Here is a 22,096-nt window from a genome sequence, read left to right as displayed (position 1 = left end):
GAAAATATTGAAGCCTCGATTTGAAAAGTTTCAATTTTAGAAAAAAAACAAGATGGCGCGGTGGGAAAATAAACCGATCCAAGGAGATATATTAAAAGAGAAAGACCAGTTACTTGCATTGAAAGGTATGTCACTTGTTATATCATTAAGAAAGCAGTATTAAGTATTTTTCTAAATGGCTAACCTGAATCAAGACTTCATTTTGTCTTTATTCTCTTACACATGCAAAAACAAACAGCAAAGTTTTCTCTCACTTGTCTGACTTGAAAGAGAATTAAAGAGCGATTGATACTAGTACAGATACAGCAAAACAGCTGTTGACATTGCTAGAATTTTAACCTAACTGTCTTTATTTTAACAATTGACCGTTGTCAGATATTTTTCTAACTTTAACTACCGCCCCCTTTAAGTGTTCTCCTCGGCTAGATCTATGGATAAGATCGAAAATAAACAGAAACGAGCCCTACGTTTTTATTACGATGACTAAAATTCATCTTATGCCAATCACAAATTTGGAATGGCTTACCACAGGAAATAAAATCTGCAGAAAATCTGATCCAATTCAAAAGATTAATTGAAAACTGGGATGAGGCAACCTTTACATGCAATTATGCAAAACTAAACGATTTTATTGTAAATTTGTATTAAAAAACTATAAAGAATTGTTAATTTAATTTGTATATTTTTTAAATATTGATTTAGACATATTACTGAGTTGTAGCTTAAAATTACATTTGATTTAAAATAAGATCACAAACAAAACAATCTATGTACCCAAGAAAAAGTCAGACCTACCAAGTCTCACACATTTTCTGTGAGACGCATTTTCTGTGAGACACACACATTTCAGTCCTTTTTCATGCTCACATGCAACAAAGCAGAATTCTCACACATTTTGCAACAAACTTCTTGACTTATTTAAATTTTTCAATAGCAGCGACTAGCTATGACACATTGTAAATTGTTTGGAAATATACAGGAAGAGCATAGTCTCTCTTAAGTTAGAGTTTACCTACAGCTGATTGCAATTAGAGCATGGTAGAGTGGATAAACTTTTTCTCGAGAGTAAAATTTGGTGTAGCAGTTACACTTCAAGTTCTGTTTGCTCATACGCTTTCATTTTTTCTCCAGTTTTTTTAGTCCACAGTTCTGTGTGTTTTGCAATCATTTGCGCAAGCGCACCAGATTTAATTATTTCAATATTATGTACTGTTATAAATTCTTTATCAATAAAATGGCAAAAAACAAAGCCCCTCAATCCCCCACCCACTTCCACTCATTTTGGATCAGTTAAGATCTGCCAATGGCAGACCAAAAATTTTCCTTACCTTTTCAAAAAACTCTCTCAATTTCAAAACTGAAACTTGGCAGGTCTGCAAAATATGTCAGAGCCCTAAGGGAAGTATCAGAGATTGTACAATCACAGAAATTTGGCATACATGGCCTAGTACTTTGCAGCCTTTTCAGAATGCATACTTTATGTTTGCTGAGTTTATTTTCCTCAGCAAATCGACTTAATAGATTAATCATGCAGGTGAGCTATGGGATGCTTCAAATATATTTTAAAGAACTTTTGGCCTGCACCTGAAGAAGTTTCAACTAGTTTTACACTAAACTCTCTTTGAAGAGCTTCTGGTTCATCTGAGAACTCGTCTGAGAACAGATTTTCCCAAATCCTATTAAAATCCTCTGATTTCTAAACGGCGTAGCTACAGAATGCAAAATAGCTAGATAACACCAAATCAGCACAGTTTCAGTGAGTTGTATTTATCAGAGAGCTAGTTCAGTGTGATGGGTTATTGCCTACATACAACACAGGTTAGCTCTTTTGCCCACTATGTCAGTATTATGAAAATAGCACAATGCAGAATAAAAATTAACTAGACAACAGATGAATATGACAATAAATGTGACAATATCGTAGCCCAGCTTTGTTGCCCAAAGCAAGCATGACACCATCTAAGTTGTCTGGAAATGTCAAGGATGACAATCTCTAGAACAGGGTAAAAAGATTTGTCAGCTTTTAATAACTGAACTGATGGGAATGGTATCCTCCAAAAAGGGTGCCTGTAGCTGGTGTTTTTTCACAGCAGGTATTTTCATGCAGGCCATTCCCAGGGACATGCATATAAATAGATATAAATAGGAGATTTCTGTTTCATTATATAGCACATGTTAACAAACTATTGTGTCAGCTTTTCCTGGAGACGAAGGCTATAGCTCGTGCCAGGGCAAACCCCTTGCAAAATAAATTGTGTGGGATTTTTTTGGTCTGTGCAGTTTTTCAAACCAATTTTCTCATTTAATCGGCGCAGTTTAGCTTCCCAATGTACTACTTACTGCTAAATATCAGGGTGTTAGTAGATAAAGAGACAGAGGTCTTACACATCTATGTATAAATAGGACAGAGAGAGTGAATTCTTCCTTGACAATAATATTGTAACAAAAGGAATGTGAGGTGATAAGATTATTCTTTGAACAATTCTTTTTCAGAATGCAAACAAGAATTATCAAAGAATATCATTTTTCTTGTTGAATATTCTTTTGTGTAACTGGGCCTTTATAGTAAAAATTTCAGGTCAGGTCAGTGCTGGTCAGGTCAGTGCTGGTCAGGTCAGTGCTGGTCAGGTCAGTGCTGGTCAGGTCAGTGCTGGTCAGGTCAGTGCTGGTCAGGTCAGTGCTGGTCAGGTCAGGTCAGGTCAGGTCAGGTCAGGTCAGGTCAGGTCAGGTCAGGTCAGGTCAGGTCAGGTCAGGTCAGACTGCAACATGACCTAGGTTGATATTCTTTGTTGTTTTCAACTAAACTTGACTAAACGGCATTTATCAGCATCAGATCAAACCACATTTACAAAACATTCAATTTCTTGGCTACAAGCAACTTTAGAACTACAAAGCAGCACTAAAAAACAGACATGGTGCCTCAACTCACATCAAATAATTTGCTTGAGAGCCAGATCAGGTCTGATGGCCAGGGTTTGCAACCTATCTTAATCAGTACTCTTAAGGAGAAGAAATTGTACTCTGTTTCAATTTATCATTTCATTTTGGACCAATTTTTTAGTCATTTTGGGTTTTGGGTAGCCTCCACACTCACTTTAAATTGCACTGCTCCTAATGTCAATATAGAATTAGCAAAATGGGTCTGAATGCAGATAGAAGCAAATTTCATGCTGATCAGCTGTGGACAAAAAATGAACAGGATGATTAAAAGTTTACCAGAATTTCTTTTATAACAATAAAAATATAAAAGGGATTCAATAAATAAAATATTTGGAATCAAAATAGGTGAGAACCTTGACTGGGAGGAGCAGTGCAAGCAAACAAAAAATATCCTAAAGGGAGGGTTATTATCAGTGCAAATATTGAAAAACATTCCTAAAAGAAACTTGACAGAGTTCATAGAGCTCTTTTTAGTAAGCCATCTCCACTGCAGCAGTTTAGTTTGGGATGGTCTTTCTGGTACAAAGCTAACCCAGTCACACTGTTTGCACGAAGGACAACAAAACTTGTCAAGAAGGCAAGGAAAAAGTTTGTTAGGTCTGTACATTTGTTTCTGTTAGGTCTCTATAAATATTCTTGTTTGGTAAGGGATCGTGACATACAGAATTTTGCCTGGCCTTTGTCTTGCTAGCTTTTGTGCTAAATTCACCAAAATGTCCCAATTTTTCTAAGCATAACATTAGAAATCATAATGATTTGCATATTCCGAAAAGTAAATTAGAATATGCAAACAAAACTTCTACTTCTTCTGTGCTGTACAAAGCTGGAATAATTACTCAGAAAATATGAGAGAAACATATTGTTTTCTTTAGTTCAAGAGAGATGTCAGAACTTACCTTTTGAACCTGAGGAGCCCAAACACAACTTCTTCGTCGAGCAGCTCTGCAAATTGTTTCTATCTTTAGTTATAACATTTACTTCAGTGTACTTCTTAATATCTTTATTTAACTCGAAGGACTACTACAGGTATAAAGATTGAGGAAATGAAAAGGAAATGAATGAGTAATAGAAAGTTGTTAATGTAATGTCTTATTTTAGAGTAAAAGGAAGCAAGTAAAAATTTCAGTTCATTAAACTGAAACATTTTAAAAATATGATTTAGCTATTGACAAGTGGATTTTCTAGAGCATCTGCCTTACCTATGGCTTGTTTAAAAGCTTTTTGATAGGCTTATATGACTCAGTGTTTGGTCTTCCATTAAATTAATTGTCACATTATTTGGGTACTTGGCTAATTGTAAGATGTAATCAATTTTTTGAATAATATTTAAAGGTTATGAAAATGGATGCAGTAGTCAGTCAGATCCTGTACTGAATGAAATAATTAGTCTTTGAAATACCAGATATTAAAATTTCTGCAGGAATTAACTATTTATTAAGCAACAATTGATTGACTTTTTTTATTAAATTCGTTTATTAAAGTTGTCTCTTAAATTCGTTTTTGTTTGTATGATATCTCAAAATAAAACATACTAAAGTATTATAGCTTAATTTAATGCTCATTTCATAAATATTGTTCAATATTTAGCCAAAACTTGCCTTGACTTGTAGCCATACTTTTTATTATTCTCCAAAAAATATAATTATTTTTGCTGTCATAAAACTATGATTAGTCACTAGGAAAATATTATTGGAGAGTTCATTCTGATTTTAACTAATGTGTCGAGTGTATCACAATATTTACTTTTTTTCTTAGTAATGAGATTGACAAGGCCAACAATCAAGCCATTGCTGCAGGTGACATGTGAAGAACAAGATCTACCAGGTAAATTATGCACGTCTACATATAGGCAGCTGCATTCTTTCAAGCATACGTAGAGCTCCATACTGTGCTTAATGAATTTTTTAACAGAGGGCTTTTTTGACGGGGATGATCGTCAAAGTCCTTGCCTGGGCCTCTCCTAAGCCCTTGCCAAGCCCTTGCCAAAGCCCTCGGCAATGTCCCATTGCTTAATATTTTTGTTAAAATGCATGTTTGTTATTGTCAAGGTAGCAAATAGAATCCTCTGTAATTTACTCTCACATTTGCATTTGGGCAAGTCACTTTCTACGACGAAATCCTCGTCGTTTTGTTATCCAGCCTAACTGTCTTTGATATAAAAATATTTCATCTTGTATTGTTCATTGATTGAATAACTAGGCGACTAATTGAATAGCTTCTATAGCAGTCTTACTGTAGTATGAGCATCGACCGACTCAATATAATTGTTAACAGTTTGCGTTTATGGAAAAAGATGAACCACTTAAGACTCTCCCACATTAGCAAAAATTTATCAAGGTGATTCTTCGAGGATTGCCGTTTGGAGAGCTATAATCAACCTGCGGTGTACATCAAGGCTCTTACATTTGGCCTTGTCTGTATTGACGTCTGGATCCCACATATATGTGGTAAATGGATGAAAGCTTTGCGATTTCTGAAACTATTCAAAAGCAGATATTCTTTCAGCTGTCTTCAACACTGATGTATTATTGAAAAAAATCTGTACGAAACTATTACTGAATTGAAAGAGAACAAAATTATGTCCTGGAACGTTTAGACAGCACTATTTCTATTCCATTGAAATTAAAACATTTTAAATGAGCGTCATTCTACAAAACTAAAATGCTACCCAAACTTGCCTAGATAAAACTACGAATTTTGACTGAATGATGGCTGTTTTAAATAACTGTTCTATATTTATACGTAGATTAACGCGAAAGCCATTTTGATGACTGAGTTTGAACTCAATTGCGAGTTCCTGAAAAACTATATTTTACGGTTTTAGTTATGTTACCATAATGTTGTGTTAGGATTTTTCTAATCTTTTTTGTCAGATAACATTATGTCATAATTGAAATATTACGATATGCGTTTTTTCTTAGGTGAATGTTTTGAAAACGATTTTAAGTCAGATGTCGCTGCCATTAAAGGAATTGAACTTTTCTCTTCTGGAGAACTCTTGTCCTTGCCGCAATCGTTTGGGTGAGATGCAATTAAAGTTTATTATCCTTTTATGTTATTGGATCTTGGTTTTCGCTATATAATTATATTTGGGCTTCATGTCGCAAACTACTTCCCGCAGGTGTACACAGCCTGCTAGCCAGATGTTAACATGTGAATCTTTTTTATATCGATTGCGAATAATTGTCTCCAATGTTCCCGATATTTCAGCTTAAATTTCCACACTTATGATGGCAAAAAATTCAGGGTTAGACTTAGCAGTGTTACTGTAGGTAAATGCTCCTATCAACTGATAGTCCTTCTATGAGATGAAAATGTATAATAATCAATTTATAAGGCAAGCAGTCAACCTTGCCATCATTTTGATAAAATATTATTTGAGGAGTGTTGGACAAAAACATTTGACTATGATTGCGTTGTTTTTTTTTAATCTGATCTTATACTACTGCCTGTGAAACTACAGAAACTATTTTGCAACTTTTATTTTCTTTAATGATTTCAAACACTGACGTTGTGCTGAAAATGTCTAGAAATATATAAAAAAGGTTTAAAAGAAGACTTTTTACCGTTTACATTCAACAGTCAGCTCCGAAAGAATTGCTGCTAGATATGAAATTAATTAATTACAGTTACATCCACACAAACTATTTTTCAAAATAATTAAATGGAATTTTTTTTATCCGAAGAAGCCACAAAGTCGACTATTCATAATCTTTGTTGAAAGATTTCAAACTGCAAAATACATTGTCACGAAGCAGATAACAAATTTTCTAACACTTCCTTTTTTTTATCAAATTGAGGTACCCCATGGAGTATTCAGTGAAAGTTTCATTTCAGTCTAATGTAAAGTTTTGGAGAGGAATGCATTCTTAGAGAGGATCATTGGATTAACACCTTATTCTCTCATGGGCAAAAATTGGCTTTTCCTCAGTATGGTTGATAATTCACAAAAAACTTTGAAAAATCACAAAAGCTGAATATGAAATTTACCAATTACAATGACATCAACACAATTAAAACTCATTGTCTTAACGTTTGCAAACATCTGCCCCCAACCCTTTTTTCTTCGTCGATCAGGAGCATCTACTTGGGAGAAACCTTCTCTTGTTATTTGAGTGTTCTAAACGACAGCAATCAACATGTTCAAGACGTCGTTGCAAAGGTTTGCATTTTTGCAAGTTTTTGATATTTAACTACGTTATCTTCATGTTAATCAGTGGTTGTTCACTGACTGCAGATCCCAGTGTCCGTGGTTTGAGCCCCTGACCTGGCCAAACTCTCTCTCTGAGTGAGGTCAGTTGCTAGTTATCTATAATTCAGGGATAGGAATTATGAGTTGTGGTGACATCGAGAGAAAGGACCAATACACTGCTCGATAAGCGTAGCTTTTCAATGTCGTAAAACCGCCTTCGAAAGCTAGGTAGCAACCAATAAAATACAATACAATGCAACATAATACAATACAATGCAACATAATACAATAAAATGCAATACAATGCAATACAATACAATACAATACAATACAATACAATACAATACAATACAATACAATACAATACAATACAATAACTATTGTCATCGTTGTCATCATAAATAACCATTGTAACTGTCATCATAACCAGTCGTCACCGACAGTCAGCTTATTGTCATCATTGTAAGTCATCATCAGTCTTTCTAACCATTATTGTCATCATCATCATCATCATCGTCATCATCATCGCATAATGGTTCGTAAAAGCAAAACTCCCGAATGACGTCCTATGTTCAGTTCATGTTTGTTTTTAAATTGCACATCATACACAAACATTTTAAATTTCAACTAAACATAAAGCAGAAAAGTATATCATAACAACAATTAAGGGTATCATAATTAACATTACTCTGATACAACTGAAAATTAATGCGGTCTATATAAGAATCGCAGAGACAAAATTGAATGTATGAGGTGAGTTGTTTAAAGAAAGGGCTATGGCAGTAAGTTATCTAATGGAAATTTCATGAACTTGATGAATTTAGATAGTTCAAAAAAAATTTTTAAAGTGATTTGCATACAAGATAGGAACAGGATAGATAGATAAACTTGCTTTACGGTCCTTATTTCATTACAGTTTTCAACTAACTTCATATGCTGCTCTTCTCAGGTTGATTTGCAAACCTCCTCGCAGAGATTTCAACTCTCAGCAAGCTCTCCATACCCGAAGTTAGGCCCAGATGAGAGTATTGATGAAGTCATAGGCTACGAAGTAAAAGAACTTGGAACTCACATGTATGTATGCATTCACGATTCTGCGTAGTTGATTGCAGGTTCAGTACCAATTCGAAGGCTTTCGAAGGGTAGGACTGGGTGCAAGGCTGTATACTCAGCTTGTTAAAGTTTTCAATTTAGTATCAACTTACGTGAAGTTAAATGAAATTTCAGATCTATGAAAAGCTGTGCTTAGAGAAAAAATCCTCAGATTGTAGGACCTAAAAGTGTCTGAATCTTGTGACATAAGGTATTCAAAGTAGTTTTATGCTGTAATTTGATACTACATACAAGAAACATAGCTTCCACTTATATTGTGAAAAGTAGCAAAAGTCTAATAACTGTGACGAAGGCATTTATAATCTGACCATAGATTGGTATTGTTTGTTTATTGACAATAACGATTCAAATTTCAGAGCGTCTTTGATTCGTAAGTAGATGATTATAAAACGAACTGGAGTCAGGATTTGTTAATTAAGATCAGAAAGTTATTGCATTCACGCAATTCTAGAAATTACGATATCTATCAGAGGATATTCGTTGGTGTATAGGACAAGACGGTTGTTAGTCGCAACACTAAGTTTAATGCCTAATTTGATCATTGGGCAACTCTGAGTTATGTAATGACTTTTATTGTTGTTTGTAGCAAAAATTCTACAAAAACTTGTTTTTTTGTCAAACACTGTTTGCCATTACACTTCCATCTTCTCCGTGTTTTATTGTATACGAACAATTGACAGTACTCCAACTTGAGATGTAGGTAAGTTTTTGGGAAGCGCATAATCCTTTCTTTGTCACTTTAGAAAGAAGAAATGGCAAATGTCCTACAAAGTCTTACATTTGTTTGTATGTTATCTTTGTAGTTTAGTTTGTGCTGTTACTTACTCAATAACCCACGAAGAGAATCTTGGCATGAGGAAATTCTTCAAGTTCCAGGTAAACTTTTTTACATGATTGACTTTCAGAAGATTAGATATAAAGCTACAGTGAAGTCTAGATTCAAATTTTAGATAAGGCAAATTTAAATAAGGCTTAGTCCATCAAATTATAATAGAGTTATAGACCATATATTTGGATTCAACAAAGTTGAGTATATAATGTTAGGAATGTTGGGTGCAAGATAAGTAGGATTACGAATTAAAATTCCTATAGCGAATTACAGCATCTGTTTTATGACACTTCTCTAAAGACTCACTTAACCATTGTCCATATTCTCTTAAGCGTAGAACAATAGCCTAGAAGCTCAGGATTTTTCTATTGATAGATCTACTCTTCTAGGTTTTGAAACCTTTGGAAGTTAAAACAAAATTTCATAATGTTTCGGTAAGTATCCAAGAGTGTTTTATCCTTTTACTTCAAATTTTAATATCAAGAGACACACTTTTCACTGATAAGACACAAAGAGACACTTTTCACTAATATTTTGATGAACATCAAGACCTCGTTTCATTTTGGAAGTTTTCACTACAATAGTCAATAATCTGAATTTTGTAGAATATTTAAGCTCTTAATCGTTTCATAGTTTTGAATAAATGAAGTACAAATTATTTTCTACAAAATATTAAGTCAAAGAATTCGAAGTAAAATTATTTTCCCGGCAAATGATTTTATGACATCATACTTCTGTGTGATATCTTCTTTGATCCAATTGGAAAGTTTCAGTCCAATTTTTTCGATAATTTTTTGAAATTTTGAACACAAATCTTTATTGTTTGCAGTGGACTTGGGGTGGGTGCTAAAAGTTCTTGCAATATATTGGTAAAATATGTTTTATTAGTGATTTTTATTCCCATTCACCTTAACCGGAGACCAATTTTAGGCTGAAAATAAAACAATTCACTACCAATTATCAGGAAAATTTTTATTCTAAGCCCCGGCCAAACTGGAGCAGCATTTCATCAAACAAATCCCAACAATGTTGAGTATAAATGTAGGGCTGTTTTGGCCACCCATGTTGGACGATGTTAGAGATATTGCACAATGTTGGGAGAGCTAGTCCAGCAAAATCACGTTCGCGCATATCCAGAGACAAAAAGCCGGCCACATTTTGCTGTCATCCAGAAATTCAAATAGATCTGAAAACACAGCTGCTCCTTGTCATTTTTTGTAATCTTGTCGCCATATTCAGTTTCCAACAGCGTCCATCCATACCCAAAAAGTCGCCAACAATGTTAGGATTAATAACCAGTACGACGACAAACAAAAGACATAATATATTCGTCAACTTCTTGGTACATCGTAGACAATTCCAATTAAGACAGATCTGTTAGGACAAAAGCTGAAATTTCCGGAATTTCAATGTTAGGATTGGTTGGACGAAATGTTGCACTGGTTTGGCCGGGGAATTAAAGGCAGAACGATGATATTTGGTGTTTCCATTTATGCAATACCGTAAATCCTCGAATAAGCCCCCACGCTCATCAGGCCCCTCTCTCGAATAAATCTCTCTCTCAAATAAGCCCTCACCTTAAAAGTCATTTTTGCAAAAAGGCCCCCCCCCTCGAGGGAAGCATAATTGCAGAATAATATCTTATTTCAAAAAAGCCCCCACAGGACAATAGCTATACAGTATTACTTCCTTCGACTAGAGACCAAACAGCAAAAGGCGACTTTTGTGATGATAAAAAATTATAATATTTGTTAGATCTTCACACAGCACTTTGTTACTCTTTCAATGATACCAGTTGTTGTAACTAGAAGCTCGAAATGCTCATGTTTATCTTTTTTTCCATTCAAATGGTCAACAAGAATTTCTGCCATTTTCTTGCTCTTTGTCATGGCTCTTGCACTTTCCCTCTCGAATAAGCCCCTACTCGTTTTTGTAAATAAGCCCCCGAGGGCTTATTCGAGTATTTACGGTAGGCTATTGTAATATTACCAGTTGGCAATGCGGTTCCAATTCTAGGCAATATTTCTCGTGTTTACATAGGACACAGTTTACCTGGAAGCCCAAGTGCAGAATATCACAACTTCATTGATGTCAATTGTAGGCGTAACATTGGAGCCTTCTAGCTATTATGACGTTGTTGATTTGAATCAATGTAAAACTGACACAGACATGGAGGGTGATGACGAAAACGATGATATCGAGCTTACGTTTGGAAATTCGTATCTAAACCCAATGGATACTCGGCAGTATTTATATCAACTTGCACCAAAAAAAGAGTACGCCGTCGAACTCATTAACAAGGTTGGTTCATGCTAAATATCTTTATGATCGCATTAAATTAGCGAATCTCGATACCTTTTTATATATTCAGATCTAAGTGCACCTCAGAATGACAGGTTTAGTCAGAATTATATAGAATTTGTAATACATAATAGAATTCGGAGGTAATTTTATGTCAAGTTTAGAGACAGAGAAACAGTAACTCCTTAACAAAATGGCCAGGTGACCGCCCTACCTTTAATGTTCTTGGCTCAAGACAAGTGCCCTCTCTAGCAGGTTCCTCCTCTTTGTGTATACAGATCGTATACCTTCACCAACCTTTAATTACATTATGTATATTGTAATGTCCATAGACATACAGTATATTGTAGGGACCAAGAAAAAAGCTCGTAATAACGTAAGTGCGTAATAGCTTTGTTCGTTAAACAGGGAGTTTTCCAAAGGACAACACTTTCAAGTTATTACTAGTGAGGAGCTCCTAATGAACTGGGTTCCTTAAAGCGGGATTCGACTGTATATTTTTTGTCTAGGAGAAGTTGCACCTCTTAGTTATAAACTTAAATCTCTTTTGTCTCACTCCATCATTCCCTTTCATATCTCAAAGATATAAGATAATTTTGATCAATTTTATTTTTCAAGTTTTTTTCAGGTAATATACACAAATAATACTGTTTTTATCCGAGAGTTAGCATTATTATTCACTGGTTGATCTATACTATCAAATATCTTATTGTTCAAATTTCATTTCAGAATGTCACACCCATTGGTAAATTAGATATAGTATGGCGAACAAATTTTGGAGAAGTTGGGCGACTGCAGACTAGTCAGTTACAAAAAGCAGTATGTAATTCTTCTTAAATTAATTCAGAACTTCACTTCTTTACAGTCTATACCTCATTTGGAATTGCCAGAGACGAGTGCGCATTACCCTTAACCATGTTTCATTAGGATAGTAGTTGGCATAAAGGTTGTCTACGATGGTGCTGTATCATATCACTCTCCAATATCAAACATATTGTTTCCACATGACTGCGGGAGGTCACAGTTGCTTGCAGTCCATCAAGTCCCATATGACCTGCGCTGTTAGCGTTAGAAGAATCTAAAATTCGGATCGGGCAGTTCTGTCTGACTCAGCCGGCTAGAAGCTGTTAGAATCATGCGATTTTGTTGAAGATTTCTAGGCGGTGGACGCCTTAGCAACGACGAAGGCTGAATTACTTCGACAATCTTTCTTTTTTTATTCAGCCATAATCAGGCACCCACTTAAAAAGCGAGCCTTTTTTGTTAAAGATGTTCAGGTCAACAATCTTTAAACAAGCGGGAAATTTGATCAGGTTTTCTGTCACTGTAAACCTATTTACTCGGTCTGCTGCAGTTATTCACCTCACGACGCTTCTCAGTTGAAAGCCGCTCTTAACACCAGAAATATATAATTAAATCCTTAAAAAGGTTTGAAAATCTTACTAGGCTGACCGCATGCTACCAGGAAATTTTAAAGGACAAAATATTTTTGAAAATATAGCATGCTATCGGAATATATACTCACTCAGCTGTATTATTGAAAATATATTTTGATTTGTTTGCTGCAGTATAAAATATTTAGAAAGTCATATTATAGAAATTTCTGTATGAGATGCTTCAGGCCTAACAAAAAAATCCAGCATTCCAGAAAGAGGCTTGTACAATAAAGCATTTGGATTGATAATCATATGATTGTTTGAATTAGTATAATACAAGAATACCTATTAAAACAATATCCTCAATTTTGGTAGAAAACGCTTAAAGTTCTTACTGTCTCTATTACGTAATGTTTGTGATCATTAAACTCTTGATTATGTTATTTTCCTTTTGTAAGTGAATATATTTTTTGCTTGGTTCATTGTATTTATTGTTTGTACAATTGTGCTGCCCGTTGGATTTAAGTATTATTCGTTTTGATTTGTACTGACTTTTGCTCGCATTTTTTGCGGTTGTCGTCCATTAATTATAAATCAAGGAAAAGGATACCGAACCTTTTTTTTTTCATTTAATAGGCCTCTTTCGGGTTTTACATTATTTGAGAAAAAATTGTTTCTAAGCATTTTGAAGGACAATATTACACGTAAATCTGAATTTTTGAGACTCTCTGGTTTTTTCTAATTTTGAATAAATTTTTAAACATGTCGTTCGCAAAGAGTGTATCCAATATTGGTAGGCTTTGGTAAATTGAACATTTTCAAGTCACAAATTTCTTAAATGGCTGAATTGATGTTACAATGTTATTCCTACAAGCACAAGCTGTTGTGAAGCAGCTGTGATCTAAGATTGATAGATTTGCTTGAAAATAGATAAACTGCTTTTTGTATAAGTGCTCTTCGTCCAAGTTCTATTGTGCTGTTATATGGAGACCTGAGTGTGTTCTAGCTGAATATACATAATCAATTAACTATATTAATTAAGGATCTGGTATTGCATGCAGCCCATTTATGCGCCATTTTGATTTTTTGTTCTGAAATTATACTTAGGACCAAAATTTCGACTCAAAGAACAACATAAAAGCTCATAAAATAAAGTTTATTTGCATGATTTCGTATTGCCCCTTTTCCATTTACTATAGCAAAAATCAGCTAGACTAAGAGTCACCACAGATTCATTTCGTGTGAAATAGTCATTATTAGCTTGTTTCAGTTTTTTTATCATTAGCATCAGCAACTGTGATATGAAGATCTTATGTAGACTTTAAAGATCCAAGCCTTAACCTTACGAATTTGCTTCTTTTCTTTTGCTATTTTGCCAGTTTTAAACTGCATGGGAATGTATGAGGGTGTCATTTCTAGCTTAACCATTTGCCATCAGTACTTATCAGGCATAGCTGTCTTTGTTCATCCGCGTCTAATGTTTTTGTTTTGCAGTCAATTTAGTAATATACTGAGGCTTTGTAAATTGGTAACCTTTTTTGATGACATGTTAAGTTTTGTACATAGTCAAGACTTCACTTGTGAAAAACCCAGCGCTTAAAGAAACATTTGTGGATTCTCTGTTTTCTGAATTTAGTAATTCTTCAAATATTGATAAAAAAATCAGCACTTTTAAATTTGTCTTTGCCAAAGTTTCTTGTGATTAAAACTTTAAATTGTACTCAATTTCTTGATTTTAATTTTTGAGTATATTTTGATAGCTGAAGTGAGGTATCCTTTGAATTTTTATTAAAATACATTCAGTTATTTGTCCGTTCTTTTTCTGTTTTCAGAAACCAGTGCCCCAAGAAGTTGAATTGAAGGTTGAATCGTGTCCAATATCAGTAAAGTTAGAGGAAGAATTTACATTGAAATGCTCGTTGCGTAACTCAGGGTGAGCTTTTTTGATTGATGAAAATTTGAATAAATTTGTTCGTCAGTACCTCGAAAAATGCTGTAGCTCTAAATTATCAGAAGACTATGAAAGGAAGTAGTTACTTTAACCCCCCCCCCCCCCTGGTCAGATTGGCCTAATTTCGACATTTGATAGTTATGAGTAAAAATCAATGAAAGCTGTTTGAAGGTGTCGAGAAAAGAAGTCAGCATTGCAGTATTAGGGGTAGCGGGTGAGAATAACAAAAGTTAGAAGCAACATTGAAAGTTGAGAACATAATGTAGCCTTGCCTTGTAAGTTTGCATTCTGTAAGTTGAGGTTTCCCAGCTATTTTTGACAATCACTCTAATTCTTGAAGGTTTTTATGAACGTGTTTTTATGGCTGTGTTTTTATGAAGTTGAAACGGAAAATATCATCAATGTGTTGTAGAAATGTTTGTTATAACAAAATCTATAACATTAGTGCTGAATTGACCTGCTTATGACTTGAATGCTAAAACTTCGTGTGTTTCCAACAGGGAGTCAAAAATGGAGGTTAAATTGTTTTTAACTGATCCTAAGAGCGGAGGATTACTTTGGAGTGGTGTCTCTGGAAAGGTGAGATAAATTTGATTAATTTCTTGAATTGGACCTACTTTGGACCGGGTAATATTTGAACCAGAATTATTGTCTTGTTTATAGACACAGGTCTCAAAATATTACCTGTTGTCTGATTGCTTTTATTGCAGTGAAGACAAATAATTCATCAGTACTTAGAGGTGTCCGGTGTTTTTATGTCATTAAAGATCGGTTTTTGAAAGCCTTGGATTTTTATTAAGCTATATTTTGCTTTCTTTGCAATGAACTTGACAAATACTTATGTTTAACGAATAACATCATTTAGTTGGGTCGAATCTCCCTAGAAGATGATGCTTTTTTGGTTCGTTTTTTCTATTTAATCAGAGAATTACATGGCTCGTGTCAATACCACTTTTTCATGAATAATTTATCGTAAACATCACCAGATGTTGACCTAGTAGCCATGCTTCAGAGTTCGTTTCCAAGGCATTCTTCATCGATTCTAAGGTTCAGTCGTCATTAATTAAGTTCCCTAACAAGTGTAAATGCTTTTTCTTTTCAACACTTTTCAAATCCCGTTGTTTTAACGGACTAAAGTAAACTAACTCTGATTCCATTTCTATGATCCTGGCTTTTGTTATTTAACGCTAACGCTCATCTCAGCTTTCTCATAAACGATATTTGAGATTGCGGTTTCCAGAAGCCAACGTTAGGATTCATAAACAGAATATTTCCAGCATCAACATATTCTCGTTTAATTCTGGATTAACAATAGGGACATTTTCGAAGAAACTAGAGACCAAACTTTAAACAACTTGCGAGGATACCTGAGAGTGATTTCGTTTAATAATTAGCTTTCCGATTTCAGCTTCACTTAAATCTGATGAAAATTAGTTAAGAGTTAAGAAGGAGGAAAAATCTTTGTTTTCCTTAGCTTCATGAAGAAATCCTTTACTACTTTATTACAGTGCCAACATCTAACGCGATCATTTATACCCTACAATGTAGAATAGCTTATTAGCCTAAGTAAAATTGTCCTTCTTTTTATGACATCTTAAAAAGAAAGCTGCATTTTCAACGAAAACTCAGTAAGCGTTTGACTATTGCAATTCATCAAAAGGATTTATGTCGCTTTGGGCTCAAGTTGTTTATCAGTTTTTCAAAACGAAGATGACTATCTTTTATAGGTTTCTAAAGGCTGTCATTGCGCAATATTTATTTCATTTCATATGGTTCTGTCGAACGTCACTGCCAGTATAAATTAAAGATCAATCTTAATGATGCCCTCATAACTGCTTTGGACTTTATCTCTCCTGGTGTTTCCTTTTAGCATAATTTTAGATTTGAATTCTGCTAAGGCTTAATTAATTGTGGTCCATTCAGGGTATCTTAGATAAGTTTTCTAACTCGTCTTTTTAAACAGATATCTCGTTTCTGAGTTTAAAATGATGATAAAATTCTATCTGCACTCGCTTTTTCTTCAATATCATCTTTAATCAAACTGCATTCAGTTCAAGCCCCGAAACATGTAATGGTTTTTTTGAATGTCACCTGAAGCGTGCTGTAACTCTTTTGGTATATCGAAATGCCCATTAAAAATTAACAAACCTCAATTAAAGTTCTATTCGTATAAATTGTTAACTCTCACAAATGGAGAGAGTATATTTACAACATAGTGGTATTATGTTTGATTGACTGAATTGCTATCATTTTTAATTTATGCACATACGCCTTTTTTGATTTATGCAAAAAGTGTGCTGGAAGTCAATGAAAAGGTTGCGGCTGAGAGCTGCAGGGCTTTTGGTCTTCCCGGCTATTGCGAGGTGAACCCGCCAGTATATTAGCAGGTGGAACAAAGTTAGAAAAAATCTACAAACCCTGTACGTTACAAATGATATAAATAGTTGATAGCTCTTTGGATAACACATTTCTAGTCAGTCTCCAAAATGCAGCGTAGAACCTTTCATATTAGCCGTCATAGAAGTCCATCATTCTCTCGATGAATGTTAGAGGATATCAGATTTACCTTTGGTGCCTAATGTTAAAATGGCCTTTCCCAAAAATTGTTTTTGCAATGCAGCCACCGATGTTATATAGATGTCTAGAAGTATAACGCAAATAAGATTTCATTTCTTTCGTTTCATTACAGTTTTTCAATTAAGAAGAAATTTTTAAGGACATTTTTAAGTATTACCAAATAAGTACCCATCCGACCATTTACACTTCGATTTTCACTCTAATATCGGAAAACATTTCTTGCTTTGTAGGTTCTAGGCCCACTACCCCCTGGTTCATCTATAGATCTAGACCTTAGTATTGTGCCAACTTGCACTGGCTTACAGGTACGACAGGTTCTGTAGAAAGTCATTTGCTAATGTGATTTACATCTTTGCCAGAATGTTTGTTCTTTCACAGTTATTTGTCGTGAATATTCTTGGTTTATCTTATTCCTGGCTTTGATTAGTTTTTTGTAGCCTGTAACCCCCCCAAAGCATCTCTCTTACTTTTAGCGTTGTGTTTAGCTGGGTTTTAAGGCTTAACTGATATCAGGAGGTAAATGCATTATGAAGTCTGTAGAAATAAGCTGTAAAAATATTTCTGAACATTAGAGAAAACAACGAAAAATGACGACGAATGATACGAAATGAGTAATATATGATTTAGATTTGCAAACTGTAGCAGTGAACAGTAGGCAGGAGCGATGCAAAGCGACGATGCATATAAATGAAAAATTATTACGAAGGTGTTCAAATTGACGGAAATGTCAATCGATCAACTCTTCGTTTTCAGCATATTTCTTCTACCTGACTTTTGTTCTCATGTTATCAACTACATTTATGCAGATTATTCTCAACCCAAATGTGCAAGTTTATTATTTTGTTTCCTATTCCTAGAATATCAGCGGAATCAGAATCTTGGATATGAACAGCACGAAAGTGAACGAATTTGATAATGTTGGGCAAGTTATAGTTTATGGGACGGGCGAATCGCCTTTTCGGTGACGAGAATTTGGTTCTGAATTTATTGAGGGCGTTATGATTAATTGATATATTTTGAATGATAAATATGGATTACATAGTAGTTAATTTGAACCTAAACAAGTAAAAGAGAATAAACAAACCCGTTAGTCCGGTAATGGAAGGGTTTGGATAACGGGATGACTGATGCAGAAGACACAAAGCCTTGTTCGTGTGGGGATTTTCCCTTTGTCTTAGATAATTTTCCAAAAGTTGATAGGCGCTTTCACTAAATTTGATAAGCCGTCATTTCAATGGTTCCCTAAGTTTGAATTAACCGCAATAGCATGTCATTATATTGAGTTTGTCACAGTGACACAGTTTAAGAATAACTAGTAGAGAATAGCAGCTTTTTTGTTGGTTTCTCAATGGTATCCAGCTATTTTCCAACTGGTGCCCTTATCATATAAAGCGTTCACATAACTAGTGATGTATGCATTATTCATTTTGGAAAGATTGGTCTTTCAAAGCAAATTACAGTTTTGGTAGACGTTTTGTTTAAAAAGCTTTGCCATATGTTCAATTCCGCTCTGCTTTTTGATGTCATTTAAGATCTGTAGCCATCCGGCTAATAATTAACCTGTCGGTATTTTGGTACAATTCTTTCAGGAATTTGAAGAACACCGTAAGATTGGTGTGTCGTTCAGGGGCAAAGCCCAAACACTTTTTCAGAGAAGTGCGAAAGCTATTTTTCCCGAAAAAAAGACGTGTCTCATTCTTTAAGGGTGTGGTCATAAGATAAATAATCTTATATGCTCCTTTCATGCGTTTCTTCTTCAAAATTCACACTTAAGTGCCATCCTTTGAAAGTTGAACTACTACAGAAATGTTAATAGGTTACAATTGTTGCAAAAATGTTACAGGGTGAAAGCAAAATTTCTTCTTTTGCCCGGCAAAAATTCTTTATGTGCCAACAGACAAAGTGTTGCGGGAGAAGTTCCCGCCCAGTACCCCCTTTGGCGACGCCCCTGGTTTCGATATTTGAACAGCTTCATTCGCCAGCAGGCTACACCCTTTTTACTGTACTTTAACTGTAAGCCCTTGGTTTTTTAACTGTAGTGGGTGTTTGACACATTTGAAAATTTGTCAGTTATAATTTGCCCAAAGTTATAACTGCCCAAAGTATACTGTACAACTACTTTCCAAATTGAATCATATTAGATGCTTGAAATCAAAGTCTTTATTGCTTTAAAACACAAAGAGCCATGTAGTTTTAATCCAATAAAAACAGCACCTTATCTTGAAATAGCATGTATTCGCTTTAATATTAAGGAAGAGAAAAACAAAACTTGTTTAATTTTGTAAGAAGAATTGATTATTCATTCTGCTTTGAATTTTCGTATGTCCCTGGTCCTTCGACAATGGGGTACGATACTTGATTAAATGAATCTTTAGACTATAGACGAACCATCATTATTTCCATTGAGTCTTAAGAGCCTCAGTTAATCGAGAACTGAGAAAACCTGTATTATTTATGTTTTTGATATTAATGATTTCTGAGTTATATTGATTTAGAGAGCTTTCTTTTTCTTAAAATCTTTACCAATTCACAGGTATATTCACGTTCCTATCTAGTGAGCTCTCGGGCCTCTCTTGCTGATAGTGAAAATATTCCCCGGTATCACCTTTCAGGTGACGCTGCAATATATGTTTTGTTTATATCTTATCCATTCCTTTTTACTCTATTTGTCACTGGCAATTTTTGGAGATGTTGTTTTCTCATTTTAGATTTGACTTTACCTCAGATGTAGCGATTTTTATTTTGTTATTTCCGGCAATTATAAGTGGGTCTTTGTCGTAAGCATGGGCTCTGACGCAGGTTGGAAAGTGGGGGGGGGAGCAAGGGAGACTTTAACAATCATTACGAAATAATTTTTCAAAAGTTTTATTGTTTTGCAAAAAAGTTCCTCCCCGGTCCCCCTTTCGTCGGAGGCCCTTGTAAGAGACGCAGACACATAATTTTAGGCTTTAATCTTCAGAGGACGTTTCTGGATCAATCTGATTTTCCTTTTTCAAGGCCCTTCGGTAAATTTCGGGAAACCTTCCAAGATTATTACCTGTTTGCATGAAACAAACTGGATTAGTAGCATGATTCGACGATTCGATTAAATTACGTAACTGCAATAGCAGGGGATGCACACAGCCTACAAATATCCCCACCCGTGTTGTCAATTCCAGCCCTCATCAATACCTGCCTTTTACAACTTTATTGTAGCGATTAATTATTCTCAATAGAGCCACCGGAAGTAGAACGTTTTTGGTTTTGACTAACAAATATTCAAAAGCGCATTTTGGGCTAGAAGTATATGCGTCTGTTGACATGCTGTTTTAAAAAACATATGCATAATTTAATGGTTTGTTAGCATTCAAATATTAACAGGATGAAATTTAAACATCTTGTTTTTATGATTTCCAATTCAAACCAGGCAGGAAAATCAAGCTGCTTCATCGGTATGAAGTTCTTGGTGGGTTCTATGACTATCTTTTATTAAGGCAGCGTTGAAATTAAAGACTCTACCTTCTCAAAAGAAGATTGAATATGGAAGTTATCGATTCATTGTGCCCTTTTTTCAACCACTTTATCTGTTCTGTAATTAAGTTCACCAATGAGGCTGTCTGGTGAGCATGATGAAAAGCTGAAGAAAGACCAAAGTCAATCTCTGTTCAAACCGTACGAATCAAACCTTGCGAGCGCCTAAAGAGAGCTGCTACAAAAAATCACAAATTGACGATGAAATCTATGATATTTTCATATCGATTAAATATGTTAAAATCTAGAATTTCCAGAGCTCGATATCCAAGTTTACTGTTACAGCAATGAACTTCCTAGAAAGACTGTTAAAACCCCTTTAAGTTAAAAATGCGCCATAAATACTTGGCAGGTGTCAGCAATTCGACGCAAAGTTCCTTCACGAAGTTTTCCCTCTTAATCTTCAACGACAATAGGCGAGCTTGTGATATCCATCAAGTTTAAATAAGTTCTTTAGATTGCTGAACAGTTTGTGCATCTACTGGGTAATGAAGCCAAAGAGAGCCATGACCGCGAAAAGACCGATTACTGTTGTCATGCTACAGTTGAATCCTGATGCTGAGCTTGGATCTCCAGAACCTGTGCCATTTTTAGTTCCATTACCATGTGTTGTGTTAGTAGTGTGGTTTGTGCAGTTGGCAGTTTGCAGCAATGTCTCCAAGAGAACAAGCGTAAGCAAGAAGCAAATTAAGATTCTAGCCATGTTTAACTAATCCAGAATCTTTCGATGCTCCGGGTTGATAATTCCCTCTCTAACCTTCACCTGCTGTTGATAATTGTAGCTTCAAGTTATTGTCATTAATGTTTAAAAGCAGCTTCGATAGCGTACACTAGCCAATCAAAGAATGATGCTTGACCAGAGCAGCCAATCAGCAACGCTTTCTTAAGCAGCTTGCAACCTTAAAAGCTTTTGATGATTGACCGGGGGTACGAATAATGTGTGGAAAAATCGGTCGTAATCTTGCATTCACGTTTCTCAACACGTTGATATCTGCAAATTGTCACTAATTTGGGCTCTCAGTAAATATAAAAACTTTAAGAATCATCCAGGCTCCTTGTCTTGCAAATTTATATTGACTTTGTTCTTGGGTTTTCTCTTGACAACGCCCATCTTGCTATAACCTTGTTGGAACAGGACACCCGCGTAACCATCAATGCCCTACCTTGTAGCAGCCCTTAGCCACATAGTATGCACATATCTAATTGGTTGCAGCACTGAATGGTATGATAGAACGTTGACTCCTTATATGGATGTATGATAAATCTGTCTTTATAATAGTACTTATCACTAGTTTTTGGAAAATTTC

At 35.0% G+C, this 22,096-nt stretch overlaps 1 protein-coding gene across 1 annotated transcript; it reads left to right on the top strand.

Moving 5' to 3' along the window:
* Positions 1-20: 20 nt before the first annotated feature.
* LOC135694558 (trafficking protein particle complex subunit 13) lies at positions 21-21,502 on the top strand. The gene is made up of 13 exons (XM_089109750.1): positions 21-125; positions 4,696-4,764; positions 5,862-5,961; positions 7,018-7,102; positions 8,082-8,206; positions 9,049-9,121; positions 9,464-9,508; positions 11,115-11,375; positions 12,105-12,194; positions 14,584-14,684; positions 15,203-15,281; positions 17,510-17,584; positions 18,137-21,502. The coding sequence occupies exons 1-13, from the start codon at positions 53-55 to the stop codon at positions 18,242-18,244; spliced, it is 1,284 nt and encodes a 427-aa protein (XP_088965876.1). The 5' UTR covers positions 21-52; the 3' UTR covers positions 18,245-21,502.
* Positions 21,503-22,096: the final 594 nt, after the last annotated feature.

The sequence above is a fragment of the Rhopilema esculentum genome, chromosome 8 (genome assembly GCF_057945365.1).
Source record: "Rhopilema esculentum isolate cy_ngs chromosome 8, ASM5794536v1, whole genome shotgun sequence".
Taxonomy (NCBI): Eukaryota; Metazoa; Cnidaria; class Scyphozoa; order Rhizostomeae; family Rhizostomatidae; genus Rhopilema; species Rhopilema esculentum.
This window is presented reverse-complemented; position numbering and strand designations above follow the sequence as displayed.